The 19,812-nt window shown below is 33.4% G+C and overlaps 1 protein-coding gene across 5 annotated transcripts in view; it reads left to right on the top strand.

Moving 5' to 3' along the window:
* LOC145291164 (polypeptide N-acetylgalactosaminyltransferase 13-like) overlaps window positions 1-19,812 on the top strand; it is a 175,705-nt gene that overhangs the window by 146,891 nt on the left and 9,002 nt on the right. For 2 of the 5 annotated variants that reach the window (XM_080136692.1, XM_080136690.1), the window contains one exon: window positions 9,519-9,662. The exons of 1 other annotated variant lie outside the window; for it this stretch is intronic. In XM_080136692.1, the coding sequence (XP_079992818.1) occupies window positions 9,519-9,662 (144 nt within the window). Of the gene's footprint in view, window positions 1-6,367; window positions 6,503-9,518; window positions 9,663-19,812 lie in introns of all 5 variants that reach the window. 2 more of the 5 variants (XM_080136693.1, XM_080136691.1) reach the window with 1 other exon arrangement.

The following is a 19,812-nucleotide window of genomic DNA, read 5'->3' as shown; positions in this document are numbered from 1 at the left end:
CAAACATGCAATTTTTTTTTTTTTTTTTTTTTAAGTAATACGGTAGAAATTCAGAAAAACATTTACAATAATAAAGACTATGGGGAATCTTGGAAGTTTCTTTAAAACCTTTAAAACTACAACAACAAAAAATGTCCTTTGTTGGAAGATTATTTTGTCAATTAATTTCCTGCATCGCTGAATCGTTTTACTTACATGAACTAACAATAGTACCAATGTTCTTAATCTGTTTTGTGGATTATTAGTGGCCTGGCAAGACAACCGAAGCAACAAAACTGAAGCTGGTCTGCCAGGACACTATATATACAAATGCAGGCAAATTTGGGCATATTTTATTGGTTTCAAAATGTAGGTTCTTTTTTACCAATTGTCATAAAATTTTAACCATAGAATAGTATTATAATCTTCAAAAGGCCTGCAAATTTTCATGTAGTTTTGACCCATAGAACCAAAGATATAAGCATTTCAATATTCAATTCGGCTACGAGTATAGATATATCCATGTATGTATGTTTGTATGTGTATATATATAAATAAAATAAAAAAAGGACTATCCACTTATTAAGCGTTTCCTTTTCAGATTAAATATGTTTGTAACTCTTTTTCAAAGTGTTTTTTAACAAGTTTTATTAACTATTTGCTCTTATTATATATATATAATATTTATATTATATATATTATATATATATATTATATATATATATATATATATTATATATAGTGCTGCCAAAAAACTAAGTCCGCACTTGTCATTTTTTTCAAAAACTGCAAATTTAAGCTAAATTGAATGTAACTGTTTAAACAAACTAACCTCATTTTATTTGCCTTTTATTCCTGTACTAGCGGGCCTACCCGGAATTGCTCTGGATCGTATAAACAATGAGGAAATCTAATTGGATTTTGAATATATTTGTTAATATTAGTAGAGAGGAATTTTTAATGGCTATGTAGTATTTGGTATTTTGAGCATTAAGTAGTTACCATCTGATAATGACCTTTGATTTTAAAAAAGATCCCCTGGAAATATAAGGATTAGCATTGTAAATGACAATGCTTTTATTTCAGCAAAGCCTCCTTATATTAACAGAAGAAAAGTCAGCAAATCCATTCACATTTCGTATGCATTGTTTACATTTTGAAATGGAGTAATTATGATCTTCGTCGGTAAATATATGAAATCACTCATAGTTTGATTTGTTCCAAATAAATCGAGGTTCGTGAAAATTTGATATTTGACATTTCTTAAATGTGATAATCACGATGGTATAATTATTTTGACCGGAAAATGTTTAACTGTGTGTACCCCCCCCCAATAGCAATGTTAAACTTGGAAACTTTGCCCCCCCCCCCCAAAAAAAAAAAAAAAAAAATAACAATGTGAAACTTTCCATAACGCTCGGAAAAATGTAAACAGTAAAAATAAAAATCGAACGTAACGAAACGAAATAAAACGGAAATGAATTAGTAAATGGTACAAAAAAAATAATAAAATAAATGAAAAAACTAACGATGTCAAACTTTCCAGAAAGATCGAAAAAACGTAAACAGAAAAAAGAAAAATCTGAGGGAACGAAATAAAACGGAAATGATTTAATCTATGGTTTTAAAAAAATGGAAAGAATCTGGTTTAGGTGTAAATTTGATATTTTAGATTACGAAATGCGATAATTACGATGGTATAATTATTTTGACCAGAAAAGTAATTTCTAACTGTGGGAGCAGAAAATACCCCCCCCCAAAAAAAAAACAACAAAAGAAAATAACGATGTCAAACTTAGCAGAAAATTCGTAAAAACGTAAACAGAAAAAAGAAAAATCGAACTGCATGAAATCAAATGAAACGGAAATAAATATATAAAAATAACAATGTCAAACATTCCAGTAAGATAGGAAAAATGTCAACAGGGAAATATAACTGAATGGAACGAAACGAAATATGACAGAAATGATGTAATATATGGTTCCCCCCCCAAAAAAAAAATAAATAAATAAAAATAAAATGGAAATAATCGGTAATTTGTTTGTATTAGTATAAAAATGTGTAAAACGTGTAAGTAATGTATTTATCTTTCGTAGTGTATAAATGTGAACAACGTATAAGTAAGAGTGGTGCGTTTTTCCCAATAGGAAGCAGTTCAGTTTTTGTAAGCAACTAATAAACCCGTAAACGGTGGGTGTCCGTAAAAGTTCCTCGTGAACGATCAAGCAGCAGTGTAAATGGGGAGCGGGAAAAGGAGGAATTTAATAGAGAGAAAAGATTTTACAACTTCTATTTAATCTAACCGATTTTGGCAGTGGACTCTCACCAGAACAAATATAGGAATGGACGATTATCGAGCAAGTGTAGAGGTAATAGGCCTATAGCACACCTCAGATAATGTGCCGTAGTTTGTGCATATCACATCTGCATGAAATCCCCTGATTTTTTATCCTATTAAGGTCAAAATCACACAGGAAAAAATGAGTTAATTTTATTTATATAGATAGATAGATAGAGAAGAAGGTAATTTTAACTGTTCATATTTGACTTTTAATTGAAATATCCTAGTGTTCGCAACAGCAAATGAGCTTAAAACCAGCTTAAAATATCTTTTCAACAACAAAGCATCTCTAATCGTAATTGTTGTTGCAGGTTATACAACATAATATTTAGTTCATATGCCTCGACTTCCGGTGATCGTCAGGAGCTCATTAATCTCCATCTTTTTGGTTCATCCAATTGAAAAATCGGCTGCAGATTGAAATGTGATGAGGAAACGGTACGAATGACTGTGCAAAAGCACCAAAACACTGGCAGTGTTTGTGATGTCTCTAAATCTGGTTGTCCTAAAGTTTCTTCTTACAGGGAAGACTGCTATCAAGATCTGCAACCTCGGAAACAGATTTGAAATGGCTCTCCAAATCCAACAACAATATAATCTTGTTAAAAAGTGCTCTCTTTCTACAGTTAATAACAGATTGAAGGAATTTAATTTGCGAGGCTGTGTTGCAAGACGCAAGCCAATGATTTCTGTAAAGAACAGAAAGCACCATCTGTTCATTTTGGTTAAAAGTGATATTTAGTGACAAGCGCAAGTTATATAGGCTCAGCAGGGCTGGTAGGCAGTACGTCCATTGAAGGAAAGATAAAGAATTTAATCCTAAGTGCAAAGTGGTGAAGGTTCAGTTTTGGTGTGGGGCGTTATTAACCCCAATGATCCAAAGCCTATAGAGCGCTTTCAAGTTGGAATTAATTTGAGCAATTTTTGCCCTACTTTGGCCGGAATTTTGATGATAATCCCATTTTCATGTAGGATAGTGCTCCCATTCACACAGCTGGCAATCTCAAGAGGTTGAAGAGCATGATATTCCATTTTTGGATTGGGCTGCACAATCTCCAGACCTCAATCCTATCAAAAACGTACGGCATTATATCAAGCAACGGCTACACAATGTTAAAATTTCAAATCTGGAAAAACTTTGGGTAAAAATTAAAGAAAAGTGGGATGCCCTTCACAGGAGTATTGCCACAGATTTATTCAAGGAATGCCCAAAATATTGCAGGCTGTGAAATTGCAGAAAGACTATGCTATTAAATATTAACTAGTTCATTGTGTTCCTGTTGTATTTGTGTTGCATTAATATTCTAATGTTACATTTAAATAAAAATTTTACATTGTGCACAGTTTCTTTTTGCCTTCTTGATTTGAAGTTAATTTTTTAAATTGACGTGAACACTAGGATACCTCAATTAAAAGTCAAATATGAACTTGTGTGCATTAAACTTGAAGACGACCATATTGTAATCAACTGGAACAATTCTACATGCAGGCACTTCTAGAAAAAACGCTTTATAAAATTATAGAGGAATAAAAGGCGAATCAAATGAGGTATTGTTTAAACAGTTACATTAAATTTTGGTGCCACTGTATATATAGATATACCACCTTTTTGGCAATTTTATAAGTTGCAAATCTCAGCGACTATTGATCAGAATTTAACAAATGAAGGCTCATTAGAAAGGTAATGACCTGAATTGTGTAGAGGGATATACAATATTTGCCTTTAAGGTCGCACATTAAGGGGATCATCCAGAGCTTATTTTTGGCACTGTTTTACAGCCATAAGATGTTTCCGTCCTAGTCATTTGTTTTCCTAGTTTTGCATATGAATTACATAATATCTGATATTTCCCCAAAAGCTCTGGCCTTGATGGAGGGGAGACTAAAACTTGGCGTTATGGTTTCAAATGGTGTGAAATAACAGACTTGATTCCAAATATTTCTCATATGTCACATCTCCCCTCTTTGGTTTTCATAGACAAAGTAAATTTCACAGTATATAAGGATTATTTGATACTGGAGCTATTCAGTTATACCCTATTTCCAAAAGAGGGGATATATAACATGAAAAATATTTGGAATCAAGTCTCCCCTTGCTGTTATTTCAGAAAGAGAAATCAAAATCGGTCTTTTAATGTCTATGAATTTCCATGAATCATTTAAAAAAATTATTTTATTTGGAAGTCAACACTTATCAAGGCCCAAAGAGTAAAGGTTAATGAGTGTACAGTGGTTATGTGGTTATGTGTTGTGTGGTCATGTGGTTGTGTGGTTATGGAGACAATAACGTATTAATAGTTAGTCATGAAAATGGCGGAGAAATGGATTATTTAGTGGGGAGGGCTCAACAAGAACTTATTTACATTAAACTTGAAGATGACCATATTGTAGTCAGCTGGAAATCAGTCCAGTGGAACAATTCCACATGCAGGCAGTTCTAGGAAAGAAGCTTTATGGAATTTGCGCTTAGATTTAGGCACAAATAGAGAGTGGGAGAAACTGTTGATGGTCATTGCGGCTAAACTTTGGCAAGGAGGGGACCATAGATTGAAGCTCAGACTAGCACTTGCTATGAAAATAACAATGGAGCAGAGACAGGCTCGCAATGTCTCCTCTATCAAAAAGAGATTACAGCAAAGAAAAAAAGGGTATGAACTACTAACTTACGAAGGTGGTTTTGAACTTCAAGGCAAGATAGAATACCCAGAATAGCTCTCGTCTCGATATAGCAACAGTATTCCATTTTAGGACTATCTTGTTATTATACAGGTAGAGGATTGCATTGGGAGTTAGATAACTTCTGGAGCGGTAAAATGACACAACCATTTCTCTGCTGACGTTGGTAACAGATTTGATGTAAGTCTTCAATTTTAGGTCAGGAGTAAAACAGGAAACTTCTTTTAGACGAGAGCCATTCATATTAATTGGAACCAAGTGGGGATTAAAGCGTTTATAATGAAAAGATAAAAGCTTGGTTTTGATGCGTTAAACTTAACTTTTTACCCCATTGCATCACGTACTCAAGATCTGAGGAGAGAGACAGATCTTGGTCGTGGTTGGCCTTTGAAGTGTTGTCATAGATTGTAGTGCTGTCTGCGTACATGTCAACGAATGAACTTAAAATGTGATTTGGGAGATCATTGATGAAGATAAGGAAAAGAGTTGGGTCCAGGATGGATCCCTGAGGCACGTCAGCATCGATTGATGGTTGAGATAGAGGACACGCATCTATGTAGGACCTTGTTTGTTATTCAACAAAATTTATGGAAACCAAGCCTTTGTTAACTTGATGGACCGAGTATACGACATGAGTGTTTTCAATAATCCTATTGTAGTGATTCCTTGCAGTTTTATAGGTGACTTTAATTTTAAAGCATCTGTTATGCTTAAAGCAATTGAAGTAGTTTTTTCTGTGTGCAATGGTGGTAGCACATTCAGCAGTGTACCAAAGCTGGCCGTTCGGTTTCTGTTGGAATTTAACCAATCAGTTAAGTCAGATGCTATATCAGACCCATTCTTTTTAAACATGGAGCATTAGAGTAGTTCCAATATGAACATCTGGAAACCGTCCCAGTTAGCCATTGAGTATCGGTTCACTATTCGATGGAGAGGGATGTTTGGGTTTGGGGGGGGGGGTTACAGAAAATATAACTACTTGATCAATTTACATGATTTCTGGAATAAAATATTTTTTTCCATCACGGGTATGTACATCATACATATTTTTATTTATTTTTTTTTATTTAGAGACAATTCTAGACAAACACCAAGTTTTCATTTTTTTTTTTTTTTTTTTTTAATTTTAAATTCACAGAATGTTTTCATTCCAGCATAAATCAAGGTTCTCAAACTGAATGGATTCTACATTAAAATGCTCACAATCTGTTGAATGTCATAAAATCTGATCCCCCTTCCACCCCCTCTCCCTCACATTTTTACTTCTTTTTCTTCTTTTCCCTCCTTTTCATTTGCCACTCCGTCAAAGACTGGCCATTCTGTCTTTTACATTTTTCCACGTTATTTTGATGCTGATTTGTTGCTTTCAGGTTTTTTCCTATACAAAAAAGCAAGCACTGCAAACCGATGATGTATGTCTCGATGTTTCAGCCGTTGGTGGCCCTGTAAAATTATTTGCTTGCCATGGTCTGGGCGGGAACCAGGTCTGGGATTATGACAAAGAGGTAGGAGTTTCCTCAGGAAAAAACAAAACAAAACCAAAAAATTCCCTGTGGAATTACCACCGACAAGTCTGTCCCACGTCATTAATTTGTAGTTTTTTTTTTTTTTTTTTTTTTTTTTTTTATGACGATTGAAAATGTCAGATGAAAAGGGACAACAAATTTTAGACACGTTTTAGAAATATGGAACATAATTTTTTGCAGATATGGAATACAATCATTCGAAAATATGGAACACAATCTTTCAGAAATATACAATGCAATTTTTTGGAAATATGAAATGAAATCATTCGAAAATATGGAACACAATCTTTCAGAAATATGCAATGCAATTTTTTGGAAATATGAAATGAAATCTTTAGAAAATATGGAACACAATCTTTCTTAGGAATTTATTGGTGATAAATATTTCAAAATCGAAATCTATCACGCAATTAGTAAAATTGTGTATTTTTCAACTTTATGTGACTTAGATATTATTGTTTTTATTCACTATTTAATAATCAGGAAATTAAAAAATCCAATATTGTAAAAGAAAACGCTTAAAAAGATTAATTACAAAATTAAATCCACCACAATGCATTTTAATTCCTTTGTAAACAAGTAAGTCATTTAAATCTGTTATAAATAGTTGGAAAAAAAATAAAAAAAATGAATGCTTTCATGACCCATATGCTAAAATGAAAATAATCATGACCTCCCCGACAAAATTGCCTCTGAGATGGGTATATATGCTGATGACACTACACTCTATGGCAGGCACGACAGGAAGACGAATGAACACATTTCTAAAGAAATGGCAGAAACACTAGAGGAAGACCTCCAATCTGTAGTGGAATGGGGACAAAAGTGGTTGGTCGTGTTCAATGCTGCCAAGACTAAACTAGTTTCATTCAGTAATTACAAGAAACCCTCTCTACCACCCATAGCAATGGCCAACGACTCTTTATCTGAGAGTCCATCTTTCAAACTCCTTGACAGGAAACATGAGTTGGAACAATTACATTGAAGGCATTGCCAGGGCCGCTGCAAGAAAGGTGGGCTCTCTCTACCGTGCTAGAAAACTACTAACACCCGAAAGTATCCTGTACCTCTATAAGGCCACCATTCGTCCATGTATGGAGTATTGCTGCCACATCTGGGCTGGTGCATCTGCTACTAGTCTCTCGCTCCTTGACAAGGTTCAAAAGAGAGTCGCAAACCTGATAGGCCCTGAACTGGCATCTAAGCTTCAGCCTCTGTCCCATCGACGAAATGTTGCATCCCTCTGCCTTTTCTACAAGTATTTTAGTGGTGAATGCTCTGACGAACTGCAATCACTTGTGCCCTCATGACGTGAGCACCCTCGACAAACCCGACAGGCTGCTAAATCCCACCCCCACACTGTAGAGATCCCTAGATGTAAAAGATCTTTTTACTCCAATAGTTTCTTCCCCAGAACCGCTAGACTCTGGAATTCCATTCCAGGTCCCTGCTTCCCCAACAGTACTGACGTGCAGAAGTTCAAGTGTAACGTGAACCGACATCTTGCTGCCCAAATGCCTACATAGTACCCCAGTAGTTGTCCCTGATAGTAGCCCCCTACACCAAAGTGGCAATTTGCCTTGTTTGGGGTGAAAATGTAATAAAAAAAATTAAAAAAAAAAAAAAAGAATTAGAAAACCAAAACTTTTATCCTTTGGTTACGTAATATGCAAATTAATTTTACAACATCGATCACATGCGATCAGTCTATTAGAAAGCTACTGATTCTCTCTATTTATATATAAAAGGCACTTTGTCTGTGTGTATGTCTGAGTTCATTCTCTATAAACTCCGAAATGGCTGGGCTGTTTTTCTTTTGAAGTTTCACACAAAAATACTTTGTGTCTGTGAGTCTTCTTAGATATCCTTTGTACTGGAATATCTCTGATACTTATAAAAAATCGATCATCGAATAAATATGATTAAAGAAGGAATAGTCCGATTTTGACCAAAGTTAACACCCTTATACAGCCTAACATCACAAGTTTATTTGAAAAGTTCTATTACTGTATTAGCAGAAGGGTCCTGCATATAAAATCTATTCTTTGACTAAACTCTAAAATAGGTTCAAACTTTCCACTTCTACGTCGTTCCCCGTTCTTCAGTGCAATTCAACTATTAGTTTTCCACTTTAGATATCTCTCTCATCCACAAACACCTCATCCCAAACCGCATAACCAATCTAAAGAAACTTTGAAATGTGTTCCAAAACCGTAACCTGTAAAGATTTATGAATAAAACTGAATATTGGTTGTTTCGGCAATTCAAAATTTGCACATGCAATCTTTGCCTACCATTAATATGGATGAAATGGCAAAGTATTTTTGAACCTAACTTAATATTGTTGGTCGCTATTTGACAACTTGTATTAACTGTAGCACGCGAGTAAACATGAAATGAACATACAAACAAATTCTTAATTTTTTACATCGGGACAATGCCAGGCCCGATTGATAATTAAAAAGGCAACGATATACATAACTTATACACATTAGCGTCGTTCATATTTGTTAGCCCAAGACTGATATTTTAATTGTCTTTTAGTTTTTTTTTTATATGAATGCTTCTTTGTGTCTATCTGTATCTCTCTCTGTCTTTCTCTTTTTTACACACTCTCTCTGTCTCTCTCTCTCTCTCTCTCTCTCTCTCTCACCCCCTCATTTCCCGCCAACCCCAAAGTTTATTTCTTCTTTTCAGGGAATGAAAGAGAAACTGTATCGTACTTTCCTCCTACGCTGGTATTAAGGCAATCCCGGCTAATTATTGTTTTGTAAATTTGCCTGATGGCTCATTACATTTTGTTATTTTTCTTTTTCTTTATTTATTTTTGTTGTTGTTGAATAGTTCTTTTTGTTTTTAACCAATGTTCAGTTTATTGCATGCTATAGCGTCCTCCTCGTCATCTTCGGCTGCTCTTCCTTCTCTTATACTTTCGTCTTGTCGTCGTCAATCCTATCTTCAAAACCAACCCTATCTTGTGACTCGTCAATTCTAGGTGTTTGCCTATACGAAGGAGAAGCAAATTATGCTAGATGACAACCTGTGTCTCCAAATTAAACACCACGTGTACCTGCGGCTAAACAAAATGGTTCTGACACCCTGCCAGAAATCTTTGGGCGGGTGGGATTACGATCGACAGGTACAGTTTCTATTGTTGAGGTTTAGTTATCTCATCATGTCATAACAAATGGCTGAAAACCCCCTTCCCCACTTTCCACCCGCACCCACGTTGTGTTCTTGTTGACTTTTAAAAAAAAAAAAAAAGTTTTTTTTATTTTTCCTTTTTTTCCTCCCCCTTTTATGCACTTTTTTTTTTTTTTGGCTAACTTGGGTGGTTCTTCTTATTTTTAGTCTAAGACACTTCTCAACACTAAGTTTTTATTTTGGTACACTTCCACTTCTTTGCTTGTCTTATAATTAATCCAAGGTGAACGATCACACGCACACACAAGCCATCTCGCCCCCATGATAGATGAGAAAGCGTAACCCTTACCTTAAAAATTTAAGTTATAAGAATATTTTCATCCAACTTTTCTAAACCCATTATAAAATTCTGCTCCTCAGATATGCTAAATAAGTCACGGATGTAAGTAAATACGTCCTTACGATAGTATTATGATATGCCTCTTCTAAATGATTTAATTGACTTGAATTTAGCTATAAAAGTCCTTTTTTAATGAAAATTGCTCCAGACAAGGCATGAAACCACTTGGTATAAGGAGCTAAAAAAAAAAAAAAAATGCTATATTAAAGCCAGAATCTAGCCAATGGTTGGGTTAGATGAATAAGCCAGTGAGTAGAAATTAATTTCATAAAAAAGATTTATATGGTCACTATTATTTATATAATCACTATTAGCTATGATTAGAGATTATATTGCTGGCATCCTTCAGTCTCTAAGATTATGGAGTTGCACTTTAAGTGCAATGGCGGGCTGAGTACATCTGAAGGTGAAGCTGTTACCCATGTAGCAGACTCCTCTTTCCATGTCTCAGGAACGGTCCATTTGAACAGCAAAGGATGGCACAGTTTTTTCAGTGTCATTGTAAGAATTTCCAAAACATTGTTGAATATTGTAATTTTAGGAGAGTAGAAATTGGACTTTTGGGTTTACCTTCAACGGCCTTATAACATTTGCTTCCTTTATTTTGTCCTTTAGTCCTCATATTCCATGAGTGATGTTTCTCGCAAATGGAACATTTAGGAACAGAACTGCTTGGCATAAGATTGGCTAACGTGTTATATTTTGTTGCATTTGAGTTTTCAGCAGGTGGGAGGTAAGGGGGATATTTTGATGAAATTTTCGCTGTAGGTATGAATATATTCCCCAAATTTCACTTTCGTTGTTACATTTGAAAGAGTTGTCTTTCTTGATTTGTTAACATTATCTTCTAACAATACTGCTACTAATAATGGTAATGATGATTTTTTTAATACTTCTCGAATGCCTCATTTTTTCATTAATGACTAATCAAGTATTTTACTCAAATTAGAATACTAATAATAATGAAAAAAAAACAAACAAACAAACAATTATAGCAGCAGTAGTTGTTGTTGTTGTAGTATATACAGAAAGATGTATAATAGAGTAGTAGTAGTAGTAGTAGTAGTAGTAGTAACTATTTGGTACTTTCCGATTTTGTTTTTTGTCCATTTTTTAGAAATACATCAACTTTAACTTAAAAAAAAAAAAAAATAAAGCAAAGATTGTTAAAATCTACCAACTTGGTACTTAAGGATACAAACAATGGCAGAACTGAAAGATGTGTGTGTAGGGCTTGCTACTTTTCAGTCTGTGTGTATGTACGTGTGTATATATATATATATATATATATATATATATATATATATATATATATATGTATGTATATATATATGTTTTGAGAAAAATAGAAAAACCGAATGAAATTATTAAAATAATCAACGTTTCGTCCTTATTTCAGAGGACATCTTCAGGATATTTGAAGTAAAAATGCAAGAAAAGAAAAAGTCATAGATCGTACGAAAAAACATGTGTGCGTATCAACGTATTTTGTCCTTCCCGACATGGTTAGGATTCAAAAACGTTTCTCTTTTTCATACGATCTATGACTTTTTCTTTTCTTGCATTTTTACTTCAAATATCCTGAAGATGTCCTCTGAAATAAGGACGAAACGTTGATTTTAATAATTTCATTCGGTTTTTCTATTTTTCTCAAAACATAACGTCAACCACCGCTGGTATTTTTACATTTTATATATATATATATATATATAGTCATAAAACAAAGACAGTTGGGCATTCATGATGGCAACTTGCTAGACAAGTCAGCCATAGACTACCAAAGATGAATGGATTGTAGACAAGATTGTAAATTTTATCAAGAATTCCATGAAGGATAATCCTGTAAAAAAAAAAAAAAAAAAAAAAAATCCAAATTTAGATCATGATTGTTTTTGTGATATATTTGAGTAATACCGAAGAAAATAAATATTATTTCACAACTTTTTTTAATGCAATCCAAATTGTGGCCCATCGGTTCACAGATATGTATCTAGTATATATTTATATTTGTCAGTTTTAGTCTTATGAATTATGATACTCACCCAAATTTAATCCATTATTAATTATTTTACTCAAGTTCACTCCTAAAAAGGAATATCTCGCCACTTGGACTATTTGGGACAATGCCTAGGAAAGATTAACAAAATGTTGGTTTACATTACATTTAAAACTTCTGCATATCAGTACAGTCAAGAAAGCAGGTAGCAGAAAGAGAATTCCAAAGTCTAGCTGTTTGAGAAGAGAAATTATTAGAGTAGAACGCTTTCTAGCATTTAGGGACCTTAACAGTAAAGGGGTGTGATTTTGTTGCTAAGCAGGTTTGTTGGGGATATGTATGCCGAGGGGTCACAAGTGCAACAAGTTCATCAGAACACATTCCACTAAAATATTTGTAAAACAGGCACAGAGATTCAACATAGTGACGATGAGAGAGGAGTTGGAAATTAAATGACAAAGTAGGACCTATTAGATTGAAGATTCTTTTTTGGGTCCTATCCAAGAGGAAGAGACTAGTGGTAGATGCACCAGCCCAGATGCGGCAATGATACTCCATGCATGGCTTTGTAGAAGTACAGGATACTCTCAGGTGTGAGTAATCTTCTAGTGCAATAGAGGAAACCCATCTTCTTTGCATCAGCCTTTGCAATGTCCTCAATGTATTTGTTCCAGTTCATGTTGCCTGTGAATGTTAAACTGAGGAATTTGATATATCTGAAGAAGCTCTGAGGTTACATTAACCAAATTGTTGCAAGAATAACATCCGAAATGAGAAGAGTAGTCCTAGTAATACAAATTATCAATCCTCATCTCCAAAAATTTTGAAACATCTTGTTAGATTTTAAAAGCTTATTCCAACGAAACATTTAAACTTTCATTTCTTATTGATGTACCATGTTATATTGGTAATTCTAGGAATTAGTTTATGTCAAGATGGGATTTTAACATGTTCGATGCTCTCTGTTGAAAGCAAGAAATGAGACAAGCACGAAACGACAAACCTGTAAAATCCAAGACAAACTTTATTGGTACACAGGATATTATTGCAAAATAGTGTGACCATCTTGCGTCCAAGGTTGGAGCTGGTAGTTGCTTCAATGAAGTGGTAGTTTCTAGCCCTTTTGCAATCCACATGCTGTCGTAGTCTGTTGAAGGGAAGGATGAATTTAGCCGTGTTCCATTGGACCTCATGGCCCTAAAAAAATTAGTAACAACGCAAACAGGCTGCATATCGAAGATGAAAAGTTCACAATGTTAAGAAAGGTCCGCAATGCAGTTGTAGACATTTTGTCTTATAAGTAACCCTAATTCATAGGTTTTTACAAATATGTTCTATACTTCATCCACAGCTGAGATCTGATCCATAGAAGGTACTAATATTAGCGTCCAAGTCTCCTTCCTAGAAGACATAATAAAAATGAGTCCTTCCTCCTTTGCTGGTCTGGAACGAACTGAGAAACTGAAAAGGAAATAGAAATTGTCGCCAAAGGCATGTATGGTTAGATTCGACCAATCAAATTGATTGATACAATGCCAGTTAGGGCTTGTATTATAACTGAAAAATTTCTTATAGCAATATACTTTGCTGTAATTTATTTTTCGATTATTTAGTTCAGTCCAAAAAATTGCTAATCTAATCATTTTTAAATAATCACCTAAAATAAAAAAAATTTTAAAAAAAACTCAGCGAGGTGGGGGGTAACTTATTTAAAATTGAAGAAGATAATAGTTGTTTAGCATAAATACAACAATGTGCAAACAAGTAAAAATTAAAACCAAAATTACCACACTTCCGGTAGATACAGCTAGTTTATTTTTTTTACATAGTAAAAGTGAAATCGTGAGTTGTTTAGTGAAAGCAATAATGTTTTGCAAGTTTATTAACTGCTCTGCCTTTTTATATGCAAACATGTCCAACGCATGCTCTCATCTTTGCTTGCTTTTTTTTTCCCCCCCAAGACATTCTAACTTTTCATAGATCAAAACACAACTGTTTTATTGTTTACATTCAAATTGTATTTTTAATGATTTGGAAGTAGGTGGTGGTGTTAAATGCACAATTGTAAAGATTTTGCAAATTAGATTTTACAAGTTGTAAAGAAAAAAAATAGCAAACCCCAAATAAAAAAAAAAAAACTGAAAAACATCAAGGGAGATAATTCTGCCAAAGTTAATAAGAAAATTTTGCAGAATAAGTAAACACTAATTTGTGTGATGAGGACTTTAAAAAATGCTTGAATCTGAGTTTAATCTTCACCTTGAATGTGATTTTTCCTCATATTAAGAAGACGTTGGTCAAAACACTGGAAGAATATCCATTCCAGAATGGATAAAATGAATTGTCTGAACAGTTTTGCACCATTTGTATGTTCCCTTAACGAAGTTTAAATCAAGATAAAAATGATACTAAACCATATTACAGTTCCATATAAAAATTACTAAGCAGCCCGAGCACAGATATCAACAGTATATGGGAACAGTGATGAAGAAAAATTTTTTTTTTAATTTCAACAGTAAAAGGAAGATCCCCTGTTAAGCTATACTATAGTTATCTCCCTTCTGTCAACTAAATCTTCTTCACACATGCAAAACTATGGCAAATAAATAACAACAAAAAAAACAACTCCAAGAATACAAAACCATCTACAGAACCAGTAACTTTTCCCTCCTCTATCTTTATCCAACCATCATTTCCCTTCCTTATCTCTATCTAACCATCTTTTCCCCCCTCTATATCTACCCATCTCTTCCCCCTCTATCTTTTTTCAATCATCTCTTCCCTCTCTCTATCTTTTTCCAACCATCTCTTCCCGCCCCCTCTATCTTTTTCCAACCAACTTTTCCCTCCTCTATCTTTTTCCAACCATCTTTTCCCCCCTCTATCTCTATCCAACCATCTTCCCCCCCCTATCTCTATCCAACCATCTTCCCCCCCCCCCTATCTCTATCCAACCATCTTCCCCCCTCTATCTCTATCCAACCATCTTCCCCCCTCTATCTCTATCCAACCATCTCCCCCCCCCCTCTATCTTTTTCCAACCATCTTTTCCCCCCTCTATCTTTTTCCAACCATCTTTTCCCCCCTCTATCTTTTTCCAACCATCTTTTCTCCCCTCTATCTTTTTCCAACCATCTTTTCTCCCCTCTATCTTTTTCCAACCATCTTTTCTCCCCTCTATCTTTTTCCAACCATCTTTTTCCCCCTCTATCTTTTTCCAACCTCTATCTTTTTCCAACCATCTTTTCACTCATATTACTCCAACTATCCCTTTCCGTTCTCTATCAGTATCCATCTCCCATCTTTCTTTTCAATTCCTACTTGCTCTATTTTCCTTTATATCCCACATCTCTCTCTCTCTCTCTTTATATATATATATATATATATATATTCAATTTAGTGTGTTCAATTACATTTGGAGGACCATTATCTTAACATAAAGTTAAGTTTTCCCTTTTCATCAGTTTTTATAAGTCTGTAAACACAAGTGATAAATAAAATTCTGCTATGGTCATGTTCTCACATAAGAAAAAATAATCGTTTTCAAAAAATTTGCATCAGTTTCATTTGTGTTCAGTAGTTCCTACTTTTTTCTGTCTTACCGGTTTCTCTAAAAAATATCATGCAGATTTGCGGTAATTTTCACTCGCATGCGGAAATCTACTTCCACTACTAGATTTCATGGGGGAATATTTTTCATAGTATAAATTGACCGTCATTTCATTTTATTTTTTTTTTTTTTGTTTCTTACTATTGTCTTTTTATCTATTATACTTTTACTAACTAAATATGTGCGCTTCCTACAACTTGTGCTTTCTGCTTTTATGGTGTTTTGATTTGTTATAATTCTATTCTGGAATAAGTGAATAGAATTGATGGACACTAAACATTGGAATTAAGATGGCAACTCATATGATTTGATTGAGTAATAATAATTACTACAAACTATAGTTTGGTTTGGAAATGTTTTACTTTTTTCTGTATTTCGCTTGTTTCATTTATTTTCCATTGCATCTTTTCAGTTGTAAGTAAAAACAACTTATGCTGTGCTTTTTTTTGTAAATCGCATTCGGTTGTTTTAGAATAGAACAAAACATAATTCGCACATGACAGCAATGACTTTTTATTTTCTTCTTAGTGGCATGATATTAACGCCTATTTAAAAAGTATTATAATTAAAATGCATCAACTTTAGTTATTTGTTGTCTGAATTTTAACACACATGTTGATTCTCCCCATCATATAAAACATAATTTTAAGGGGAAAACAATGGAAGTGGATCTGAATCTCTATGTGCCCTTTCTAAAGAAGTTATGGGAGCAGAACCCCCTTAAAACTTGAAATACATATATCTAATTTTAATGAAACTTAATCCATATGTATTACGCACTAATTTAGAGTTTTTTAATTTCAGGTTCATCCAACTATATTAAGGGTCAACAAACAAAAACAGTAAAAAAAAAAAAAAAAGAAAAGAAAAAGACAATATGGTGATATTGCAACAGTTTAATAAATGAACGCTAAACAAAAAGAGCACGTGTTTTACAACAAACGTGTATTTTTGCCTATATTATTCCTTAATTGGAATTCATTTTTGAGATGAGCATTATATATATTAATTTATTTTTATTTCGGACTACTAGTCTCATCTTTATTAGTTGTTGTTTGTTGAAGTTCCTATCCGTTGCGGTTACCACCTGACGAAGGCCAGAGGAATAGTTGGCCGAAACGTTGTGAATAAACAATCCAATAAAAGATGAAAAAACAACAACTAATAAAGATGAGACTAGTAGTCCGAAATAAAAATAAATTAATATGTGTATTTATGCCGGTGAAAAATCAAGAACCAATTCAATTAAATGAGTCTTTTTTTATATATGGTTTCATCTCTTATGTTTTGATCGTCACTTTTCCATGTGTGTGGCCATTGATCTGCATTGTTGCATCATTTAGTGGCTGTTGATTGGCTGTTTAACTCGTGATGAATAAAACTCATGCATGGAAACAAGGAATTTCAAAGGCTTTATTGAGGAGAGAGATTCATTCACAAGGAGAGAGATGAAAAAAAATTTCCTTCTTATAAAAGTAAGCTAAAATTAATTTCTTAATTTCCTGTATTAAAAATTGGGCAACAAATGATCAATCTCGAAGGGATTCACTTACATCCCTGCATTGTGTGGGCATGTCTTGTCTCTCAACCTTCCTAATGTGAACTGCCTCGAAAACTTGTCAAACACGTGACACAATTTTCATCCATTCCACCTGCTTTCAGTGTGTTTTGGGTTAGGAAGTTGACCTCTGAACCTCTATTGCCTCACTTGCTTGGTGCACTGGGTCCATCTCCGTTCGTTGCCAGATTGTCCTGACACACACTTGATGGAACATTCTCAAAATTCATACCACTCAGTGTTTCTTATTAAATCCTGGCTGTTCCTGCTAGTATAAAATGAAAGATAAGCTAAAACAACCGAAATGTTTGTTAGAATAAGTAAAATGAAATGCATGGAGGTAAATATCAATCGTTCAATTTTAAGTTGAAGATTTCAAATTTAAAACCAAAAGATAGAAATAAAACAAATTGAAAATTGCATGTTAAAGGATAAAATAATAAACAGGTAAAAGAAGAAATGATGACTAGGAGGAGCAGCTTAAAGAAGATGATATAAATAAATAACATAAATAAAGAAGAAAGGCGTGTAGTAGCAGCAGCAACATATTAGGAGAATCATAATAAAAAAATATACACTGTAACAATGTTGATTCAGTGGTCGTCTAGTATGCATGTTTATATATTAGTGGCCTGGCAAGGTCACAAGAGAGACAACTGAAGCAGCAAAACTGAGATTGGCCTGTTTGACACTATATATACATATGTAGGCAAATTTGGCCATATTTATTGGTTTAAAAATATAGGTTCTTTTTTACCAATTGTCATAAAATTTTAACCATAGAATAGTATTATAATCTTCAAAAAGCCTGCAAATTTTCATATAGTTTTGTGCCAAAGATATGAACATTTCAAAATTCAATTTGGCTACCAGTATGTATGTATGTATGTGTGTGTATATATATATATATATATATATATATATATATATATATATACACACACACACACCACCTTTTTTGGCAATTTTATAAGTTCCAAATGTCAGCGGCTATTGATCAGAATTTAACAAATGAAGGCTCATTGGAAAGGTAATGACCTGAATTGTGTAGTGGGCTATGTGACATTTGCTTTTAAAGTCACACGTTAAGGGGATCATCCATCATCCAGAGCCTATTTTTGGCACTGTTTTACAGCCATACAGTGTTTCAATCCTAGTAAAATGTTTTCCTATATGAATTACAAAATATCTGATATTTCTCCAAAACATCTGGCCTTGATGGATTGATGGAGAGGAGACTAAAACTTGCTGCTATGATTTCAAATAATCTGAAATAACAGCAAAGGGAGACTTAATTTCAAATATTTCTCATATGTTATATCTCTCCTCTTTGATTTTCATGCATAAAGTAAATTTCACAGTGTATAAGGATTATTTTATACTGGAAATATTCATCATTGTACCCTATTTCCAAAAGAGGAGAGTATATCATATGAAAAATATTTGGAATCAAGTCTCCCCTTGCTGTTATTTCAGATAATTTGAAACTATAGCAAGTTTTAGTCTCCCCTCCATAAAGGCCAAAGGTTTGGGGAAATATATATATTATAAGCAAATAGATTTTACTTTTTTTTTTTTTTTTTTTTTACATCCAAAATGAAAATAATTGAAATATTTAATCTGATGATATATATATATATATATATATGTATAAAATATTTCAATTATTTTTATTTTTAATTTGAATGTAAAGAAAAAAAAAAAAGAAAGTAAAATATATTTGCTTTTATAACTCTTGCTCATCTTTATATTTCAATGAATATTTTATAAAATTAGATTAAGATGAACCTCAGAAGATTCAATCAATTATGTTATGGTTGTTCACATTGATTAGATTTCCTGACATCCGTGGAATAAAATGATTAAATAAATTAAATATGCTTATAACAAAAAGCTTCGAGTTTCAGGGGAGGTAACTTTAATTGCCAGTTGTTCCCCTTGTGTGAATTTTGTTATTAAACCCTTCTTGTTGGACATCGTGTGAAATTTCGTAAGGAGGTAACTAGAAATGGATCAATTCGAAGATTAAATGTAGAATCCGCACTGGTACAGTTTAATCAAGCCATTACAAAAATGAAAATATCGGAAAAAGGGGGTTGTATTACTGTACACATAGATTCGAAAAAGTTGTCACAAAACAAATATATAACAAATAAATGTTATCAAAGGCAAGATAAGTTACTTTTCTACCAAACTGGATATAATTTTCGTGTTTTTATTTAATTTAACATGTTTATTCAGCTCGAAAACCATACAGTGTTTACCGATGTATTGGAAAATTCAAGATGGCGGCCGATTCTCTCTTTAACACGGTAAGTTTGGAAAAAGGTGTAATAAATAATAAACTAGACAAAATACTGTTAGAAATTCGCTCAATATATGTTACCGTGACATAACTTGACATATATTCGGTGGTTTTTAATAGTATTTTGTCGAGTTTATTATTTATTACACCTTTTTCCAAACTTACCGTGTTAAAGAGAGAATCGGCCGCCATCTTGAATTTTCCAATACATCGGTAATGGTTTTCGAGCTGAATAAACATGTTAAATTGAATAAAAACACGAAAATTATATCCAGT

Source organism: Euprymna scolopes, chromosome 12 (genome assembly GCF_053919585.1).
Source record: "Euprymna scolopes isolate OS-2025 chromosome 12, ASM5391958v1, whole genome shotgun sequence".
Lineage (NCBI taxonomy): Eukaryota > Metazoa > Mollusca > Cephalopoda > Sepiida > Sepiolidae > Euprymna > Euprymna scolopes.
The sequence above is the reverse complement of the archived record's forward strand: the minus strand, read 5'-3'. Positions and strand labels throughout refer to the sequence as shown.